Source organism: Oryzias latipes, chromosome 11 (genome assembly GCF_053564925.1).
Source record: "Oryzias latipes strain Hd-rR chromosome 11, Olatipes_Hd-rR_3.1".
Lineage (NCBI taxonomy): Eukaryota > Metazoa > Chordata > Actinopteri > Beloniformes > Adrianichthyidae > Oryzias > Oryzias latipes.
The window spans coordinates 29,688,414-29,697,288 of NC_136247.1; the positions used below are offsets into that span (position 1 = coordinate 29,688,414).

An 8,875-nucleotide genomic window follows, 5' to 3' on the forward strand; every position below is an offset into this window, starting at 1 on the left:
CCACCAACTGCCCCGTCACCCACCAACTGCCCCGTCACCCACCAACTGCCCCGTCACCCACCAACTGCCCCGTCACCCACCAACTGCCCCGTCACCCACCAACTGCCCCGTCACTTCATGGTCTGCATCCTGCCAACGACCACTAGAGTTGCCGCACCGCCACTTATCTTTGCCTTTTCAGTCGTGGTCCATACAATAATTAGAATGAGAATAAAAGAGCAGTCTGACACTCAAGGACTTACTGTTAAACACATTCTTAGCTCTGCATAGAAACCTGATTATTTTGCTAACATGTGTTTTCCATGTCAGTCCATCATCCGTTACAGTCCACTGTCATGGGGACAGACAGCCGACTGTCTTGGGTTTAATGATGCATCAGTGGTTCTGTTATCAACACGTGTGCTGGATCTCCATCCACAGATCTGTTCACTACATACGGTAACAAAAACACTTCAACTTCTGCGGGTAAGAAAATTCAACACAAACTGGTCCTTATCTGACTCATCTGGTAGGTGACCCCCCCCACTGGAGGTCACCAGAGAGAGAGAGCGGGGGCAAAGAGAGAGAGAGAGAGAGACAGCACCGCTTTAAGCAGCGGGGACCGGAAGCGGCGGTCTAACCGGAAGTTGAATTGATCTTGAACGGTTCGGCTTCATCAGCAGCTCAGGTGAGTCTCTGCAGCTTTTAGCGGGTTAAAACTCTCCCCATGTTGGGTTTCAGACCCGCAGTGACGTTTCGGAGGATTTTCCAGTTTTTCTGTAAAACTTTAAAAAAGAAAAGCGGTTCTGGCAGAAACGTTTATTCTGCTTTTGCTCGATAATCTGGAATAATCTGTCAGACTCCATCCGGACGTTTGTCCTCCAGAGAAACTCCTGCAGGTTGAGGCTGAACTTTTGTCCGGATCGCTTAAAACTTTTATTCGTGGACATTTGGACCGGAACTCCCGCGCAAGCTCGTGCTGTCACGCGCCGCGTGCGTGACGGAGCTGCAGACGCAGCGTCAGCAGGTTTGCGGGAGGGAGGTGCGGTTTGTTCCGCGCAGACAGTTCAGAGCTCAGATCCAAAGTTGTGCTCCGAACCCGCAGCTCCGGCGGCCATGGCTCATCTCCAGGCTCTGTTCCAGCATGTGGACCAGAACCAGGACACCTACGTTCAGGTAGGATCCTCTGCCGGTTCCGTCCCAGCCTAGTCAGGACCGGTTCAGGACGGGTTCTGCATCATGTGGTTCCAGCGCCTGGCAGACTGGGTGTCCGTCCAGAGCGTCTCGGCTTGGCCCGAGAAGCGAGGAGAAATCCGGAGGATGATGGAGATGGCGGCCAAGGACATCGAGAGGCTGGGGGGGACCGTGGAGCTGGTGGACGTGGGCACCCAGAAGGTGGGTGTTGTCCAGCAGACGTCCCCCACGTCCCTCCGTAGCTCACCGCTGTCCTCTCACCCCAGCTGTCTTCAGGGGAGCTCCTCCCGCTGCCCCCCATCATCCTGGGCTCTCTGGGCTCGGACCCGGCCAAGAAGACGGTCTGCATCTACGGCCACCTGGACGTCCAGCCGGCCAGCGTGGAGGACGGCTGGGACACGGAGCCCTTCACGCTGGTGGAGAGAGACGGTAACTTGGCTCCTGATCTTGCAGGTGTGAGGAACCCGATCCGGGACCTTTCTGTCTGCAGAGGCCAAAGTGTCGGTGGTTACGGGTCCCTCTGCAGGTCTCAGGTCTCAGACTAGACCCGGCGTGCTTCCCGCTGCGCGTCTCCGTCTCACTTTCTGTTGACGGACGCATCTCCACTCTGATAGTTGCTGGAGGTCGAGGTCTCCAGTGGACTGACGTCTCAGACCGTGGGGGTTTCAGGGTGGAGCTGGTCTCGCTGCACGCCGCGCTGCTGCTGGGGTGCAGCGGTAAACCGTTTACCAGCAGATTACAGATTTTATGACCGCTGCAGATCCACATCAACCTGAGCTGCAACCACCTTTGGACCCGCGGCCGCAGCACGTTTCCTAAGAAAGGTGGTTGTTTCAGGCCTTAGTCCCAGCCGTCCTGACAGGTGGACACGGGCTGGTCAAAGGTCAAACCTGTCCGGGACACACAGGCGGGGCATCGCTCCGTGACCCGCTTTTGTAAGGGTGAGGACGCCGTACGCAGCGTCACCTGTCCGTCATGAGCGCGTGACACTTCCATTATCCTTAGGAATGCTTCACCAGACACCTCCCCTACGCAGGACAATGGTACGTCCCATGAGGAGACACACCTGTGCTCCCCTTAAGGTGCGGCCGCTCCTCTCTACGAGCCAAACACCGGCAGAACCAGAACGGGTCACCCCCTCCCCCCCAGAACAGGTCATGTGACTAAGGCTTTGTGATGAAGGTGGACTTCTGCTTGGATTCGGTTTCAGGGATGTTGGTGGAGTCACCGCTAACCTCAGCAGACGATCAGCTGATCTCACTTCCTAAACGCTTCTGCGCCGTCAGCTGTGGAGCGCCGTCAGCTGTGGAGCGCCGTCAGCACCGGCGCCTCCTCGCTCTGTGGAGCTGATGGTTGATGAGGAGGGTGGAACGTCTTCCTCCTGAAGTGATGGTTTCTGTGTCTTTAAAGGAAAGCTGTATGGAAGAGGATCCACTGATGACAAAGGCCCGGTTCTGGCCTGGCTGAACTGCATCGAGGCCTACCAGAAGATCAAGCAGGTGCTCGTCTTCCTCACTCTGGCTCGTCTTCCTCTGCTTACTGTCAGGATAACAATGTAGAAGTGCTCTGTCATGCGTGATCCGCACACTTCCTGACAGAATCACTGTCATCAGTGAATAATGATCTGATCAGAAACACAGAATTGTCACAACTAGTCAGATGTTTTTTTAATTCTCTAGTAAACATGCTTAACATTTTATATGTTTGTTATTGTTTCTCTTTTGGGATAAACCAATACCTGTGCCGTGTTACCTGGGAGCGTCTGAACCGCCCTAATCCAGTTTAGGTTCTGGCCTCCGGTCCAAAGACAGAATTCTGACGGAGGAAAAAGTTCAGGAAGTTTTATTTTGAAAACTGCATTTTGTTCTCATTAGTGGCGGGAAAATCGCATCATGTGACGCGTCAGAGTTTGAAGGTTTGCACACAAACACACATTTACAAACACACACACATGTACACATTCACACACACATGTACAAACACACACACACATGTACAAACACACACACACATGTACAAACACACACACACATGTACAAACACACACACACATGTACAAACACACACACATGTACACACACACACACATGTACAGATTCACACACACATGTACAGATTCACACACACATGCACACACACACATTTACAAACACACACAAATGTACACACACGTAAATGTACACACACGTAAATGTACACACACACATGTACAAACACACACAAGTGTACACACACACAAGTGTACACACACACAAAATGTACACACACACACAAATGTACACACACACAAAAATGTACACACACACACAAATGTACAAAGACACACACATGTACACACACGCGTACAAACACACACACACATGTACAGATTCACACACACATGTACAGATTCACACACACATGTACAAACACACACAAATGTACACACACACACACAAATGCACACACACACACACAAATGCACACACACACACACAAATGCACACACACACACCCACTAATGCTTAAATACATCTGCATGAAGGAGCTCGTGTGATTCTTCGGGCCCGGTTCTGGTTCTGTAGTCCGGGTTAGGGTCCGGCTCGCTTCCTGCTCTCCGTCTGTAACTCAAACTGAACTTGGGTTTAGTCCGGAACCTTCTTGGTCGGATACGATGAGATCCTGAAGAAAACAGACGGAGACCTTGAGGTTTCTCTGGACGTGTGTTGCAGGAACTTCCCATCAACATCAAGTTCTGCCTGGAGGGCATGGAGGAGTCCGGATCAGAAGGTCTGGATGAGCTGGTGTTCTCTCAGAAAGACTCCTTCCTGAAGGACGTGGACTACGTCTGCATCTCTGACAACTACTGGCTGGGGAAGACCAAGCCCTGCATCACCTACGGCCTGAGAGGGATCTGCTACTTCTTCATGGAGGTTGGAGCTTTCAGCACTAAATCCTGCTTCCTGCTGCAGCTTCAACCCCTGTTTGCTCTTGAACCCCCAGGTGGAAGGCAGTGACAAGGACCTGCACTCAGGGGTGTTTGGTGGCTCCGTTCATGAGGCCATGACCGACCTGATCGCACTGATGGGTACGGAACGCCCAAAGCGCTGTTTTGACGTCTAGCAGATGCAGTTTCAGTGTCTTTGTCTTTAAAGGCTCCCTGGTTGACAAAAAAGGGAAGATTCTGGTTCCTGGGATCCACGATGGCGTTGCTCCTCTGACCAAAGAGGAGGAGGAGCTCTACGGGGCCATCGAGTTTGACTTGGAGGAATACAGCAAGGATGTGGGAGTCAGGAAGCTGCTCCATAAAACCAAAGTAAGGACGGACCTGCAGTTAAAACTCTAACGAGGTGTGATGTCATCAAGGAGCCCTTCTCTGTCCAGGAGGAGATCCTCATGCACCGCTGGAGATACCCCTCTCTGTCTCTCCACGGGATTGAAGGAGCCTTCTCCGACGTCGGAGCAAAGACCGTCATTCCTCGCAAAGTTACTGGCAAGTTCTCCATTCGTCTGGTTCCGGACATGGACCCAAAGGTCGTGGAGAAACAGGTAAATGTGCTGCCGGTTCCTTTGACCAGAAAAGGAATCAGTGATGGAAAAGTTCACCAACAGTTTAGTCCTAAATCCTGAAAAAGCTAAAGTCCTGGATGTGAATGTGTCCATTTGTATCTGGAAAGATCTGCCGGTGAAAGTCCTGGACACAGAAAACACGTTTCCATCTGCACTTCAATGCCTTTGTCTTCATTTGATCCAGACGCCTGCAGCTGGAAATGTCAGAACAAAGTTTCAGGAACTCCTGTTTTCTTTTCCCCCTTGAGGTGATCGACTACGTGCAGAAGAAGTTTCAGGAACTGGAGAGCCCCAACAAGCTGAACGTGTACAGCGGCCATGGAGCCAAAGCCTGGGTCTCTGACTTCAACCACCCGCACTACATGGCGGGTCGCAAGGCTATGAAGACGGGTGAGAATGCAGAAGAGCGCCGGCTGGTCCTTGAACGCACCGGCCCTCTTAACCTACACATTATGAGCCGTGGGGTTCATACACTGAAGCTTTCAGGCTTCAAAGCGTCTCCAACGCTGTTCCTGTGGGGCTCCTGCTGCAAAAGCCCCACAGGAACAGCGTCACAGATGCATGCTGGGACTTCCTGCTCCTACGGGAGCATTCCAGGTGTGATCATCTCTGTGGTTCTGGTTCTGTTCTGTTCAGTGTTTGGCGTTGAGCCGGACTTGACCCGTGAAGGCGGGAGCATCCCGGTGACCCTGACCTTCCAGGAGGCGACGGGCCGGAACGTCATGCTGCTGCCTTTAGGCTCGTCCGACGACGGAGCGCACTCCCAAAACGAAAAGATCAACAGGTTGGATTCCCCGCCCCGCCCATGAGCACGTTTCAGGAAAGGCCCGGTCTCTTTACGCTGAAGTGGACTCGTCTCTGGTCTTGCAGATCAAACTACGTTGAGGGCATCAAGATGCTGGGGGCGTACTTCCACGAGGTCTCCCAGCTGGAATGAGCTGATGCGACATCTCTGTTTCCATCGGTCCCAATCGACTCTTCAGGGATGAACAACTTCTTCTGTGATTCTGCTGATTAAGGCAGTTTGGATGTCAGGAATGGGGATAAAAACTGCTTTACCTGATTTCTGTTTCAGTTAGTTTACCGCTTTGAGATCCAGACAGAAACTGTGAAGGACAGTCACAGCACTTTCTACACCAATCATTCACATCTCCATGTAAACGAGAAATGTCTACCAATAAAGGGATTCCTAAAGTTTGGTGGTTTATACAGTAAAAGCTTCTCTTTGATGGTTTTTCACCACAGAGAACCTCGGGGATTCAGGACGTTTTTATTTGGGTTAGTGAATAAGATTGTAATAAAAATTGAAATGCCATAATGTCATGCTGGTGGAAGCCAAACAATACATGCTTCCAAAGTAAAGAAAAGGAGAGAGCAAACGAGACAAAACTATGGAGAAAAGGTGGAAATAGATGAGAACCTGTTTCAGGTGAAAGTTACAGAAGGTTCCCAATGTGTCACCATTGAAAAGGTTCTGCAGGGAACAATCTGGGTAGAGTTTATAAGATTGTATTCTGGAAGGAAGATGGTGGTTCGGGAACAGCCAGACCCTTTTCATCGTCTACTTATTGTTTCCAATAATGAAGAACACAAAGTCACAGCATTTCCCAAAGACGTGCTCCAATGTCTGGGATTTTTCCAACAGCCAAAGAGAACGATTGAAAGGGAAAGGATCAAATCTAGGTCTTTGCTTCAATAACATACATCATCCAGGAGAAACGGTAGCATGTTCTGCAGGACTAATATGGATGTTCTGAAGGATTTCTATAGAACCGAACAGGTGACCATTGGTTCAACCAGAGTAATATCACTTTAGAAGCACGAACCGAGATCTGCAGAGAAAATCTTTGTTGTTCCAGATCAAATCCACTGAGGAGAGAAGTTGATGGTAGATGAGAAACCATGAGAGGAAAGCCTGGCGGGGAAATAATCTGAATTACAAAGTAGAAAAGGTTCAGACCACCAAGTTGGGAAATGATATGAAGTGTGGGATTATGTTCCATATGGAGAAACGTGGGATCCACTCAGTTTGAAAGTGTTTTTAGTAAAGGAGAGACGGTTTAAACCCTCATGTTCATATGTTTTTCTTTAGGGTAATACTATTAATCCTTCAGCAACTGTTTTCTTTCTTTATTCTAGTATCTTCCACCATTTTCTGGAGCTGAACTCCTACAGTTTTCAGCTATTTCAACCGTTCAACCATTCAAATGTTCAGCTCTTTCATATTTTTCCAGCTTTGACTTTTGTTTCTTCAGTTCAAATCGTTCAACTTTTCCAGATATTCCAGGATTTCTGCCTCCATTGAAATATATGGGGAATCCTTGGAGCAGAAGCTCGCTGGTTTGATTCCCGGCTCTGGCATTTTTCCAAACATAACTATTTTGTTATTGAGCTGTTTTCATTTTATTTATGGTCAACTTTGATCATTTCTTTCTTTTGATTTTTATTTTTTGTGCCAATTATGAGCCTTTAAGTTTCATTTTCATTCAGCAATACAGCTTTAAATCCCACTTTTCTTCTGGAAATGCAGCTCCTAGTTTTATTAAGGTGTACATTGTTTTTCCATTTCAAGTTGAAGATGAATTGATGAATGTTTTTATAGATGTTCCAAAGGCAGAGCAGCACGCGTTAAGTGGAACATTCCCTCTGCTGATCAGAATGTGACCTCACAGAGGAAGATCTCCATTGGTGGATTTTCTTCTTTGTTTTTTTGCAGTAAGGGTTGAGAGTCAGGGAACATCTTCCTGTTGACTTTCAGCCATCGTCAAACCTAGATCCACAATGTTGGATTTAACTGGGATATTTTCTATTTTGTCCTCAGAACAGTTGTCAACAGTTCACGATAGTTTAGATTGAAAGTAAGAGCAGATGCTTTGGAAGAGCCTGTCTTTACATTGATTGTTAGAGAAATTTCTGACTCAAAAAGAAGGCTGGGTCATCTGCCAGCAACTGTTAGACCTTTGAAACAGACCAGAGGTTGACCTTCCCACAGGAAGAAAAAGGGAGAACTGTGGCATCCTTGACGAATTCCTCTAAAAATGTTCAATCTAGGTGACGAAGCACCCTTTAGTTTGATGGGGCGATCGAAATTCTAATATTAGGCTTAACTGCTGAGTTAAAGAAAGGTCCAAAGCCAAATTTTCCAAGAGAACAAAAGACAGATTGATGCTCAGCTGTGGAAAGCTTTATAGAGATCTAAAAATGAAATAAAGCCATCGTCTTCAGTGAGTTCAGAGTGATCTCAGGTATCCAAAGCAAGCCTAATATTTGTAATGAGTCTGTTTTTCATTGAGTTTCATCCATTATGGAGTCTAATACTGATTTAATCTTCTGTCAAGAATTGCAGCACAGATGTTGTAGTTGTTATGGAGGAGACTGAGTGAATGGCAGTCGTCAATGAGCCCTAATCCTGTTGTGGTTCAGGAATGAGCCTTGTGTCCAAGTAGGAGGGAGGACTCTGCTGCAATACTTTCAGAAAAGACTTTAAGCAGGAAAGGAGCTAATTCAGAAGCAAATGCCTTATAAAACTCTGAACGTAAACCACCAGCCCCTGGAGATTTGTCATTTTTGAGAAGATTAAATCCATCTAGGACGTCCTGCACAGAAAGAGGTCCATGACTGACTTTTTAATGAAATGTGGGATAAACTTTCAGAGTTCAAAAAAGCTCCAGTTGACAAACTGCTGAGATTCACTGAGTGTAATTTTTAATTACAAGAGCTACAGTTTTTGGGTATGTTTTTTGTTAACAATAATTGAGTTGTTTATTTTACGTTTGCTAACAGTGTAATTAGTAGATTGTTGCTTTTCTAAGATGGATAAATAAGGAGAGTTCTGTTCTTCCATCTCCTCCTGGAACGGATTCATGCTCCTCTGCTCTGATTCACGTTCAGATGATCTAGTTTGATTTGTATTTCAGAAAAACAACAGGTAACAAACATTTGCAGGTGACAGAACGTGACGTAACACCTGCGTCACCGCCCTTCGGTCAGCGCCACAGACCGGAAGTGGATTCTCCCTGTGACTTTTACTTTGTAAACAGATATGCTGGAAGACAGTCGGTTATTGGTGCTCTGTCGTTCATTAGGAGGACATGTTTTCTCTAAATAGTTTCTTTGGTCCATTTATCTAAATACATTTGAAAATCGTTCGTCT

General features: G+C 47.7%; 1 protein-coding gene across 2 annotated transcripts; it reads left to right on the forward strand.

Annotated features, from left to right (window-relative positions):
- The first annotated feature begins 314 nt into the window (after positions 1-314).
- Positions 315-5,939, forward strand: cndp2 (carnosine dipeptidase 2). 2 transcript variants are annotated; one of them, XM_004084643.5, is made up of 13 exons: positions 315-438; positions 513-667; positions 1,085-1,155; positions 1,231-1,374; positions 1,440-1,602; positions 2,584-2,672; positions 3,885-4,085; positions 4,156-4,240; positions 4,308-4,468; positions 4,537-4,701; positions 4,971-5,112; positions 5,359-5,506; positions 5,593-5,939. In XM_004084643.5, exons 3-13 carry the CDS (start codon positions 1,096-1,098, stop codon positions 5,657-5,659), a joined length of 1,425 nt encoding a protein of 474 aa, XP_004084691.1. In that variant the 5' UTR covers positions 315-438; positions 513-667; positions 1,085-1,095; the 3' UTR covers positions 5,660-5,939. The 2 variants fall into 2 exon arrangements, with proteins under 2 accessions (XP_004084691.1, XP_020555724.1); XM_020700065.3 differs by lacking the exon at positions 315-438 and having other exon boundaries at positions 629-1,006.
- Positions 5,940-8,875: the final 2,936 nt, after the last annotated feature.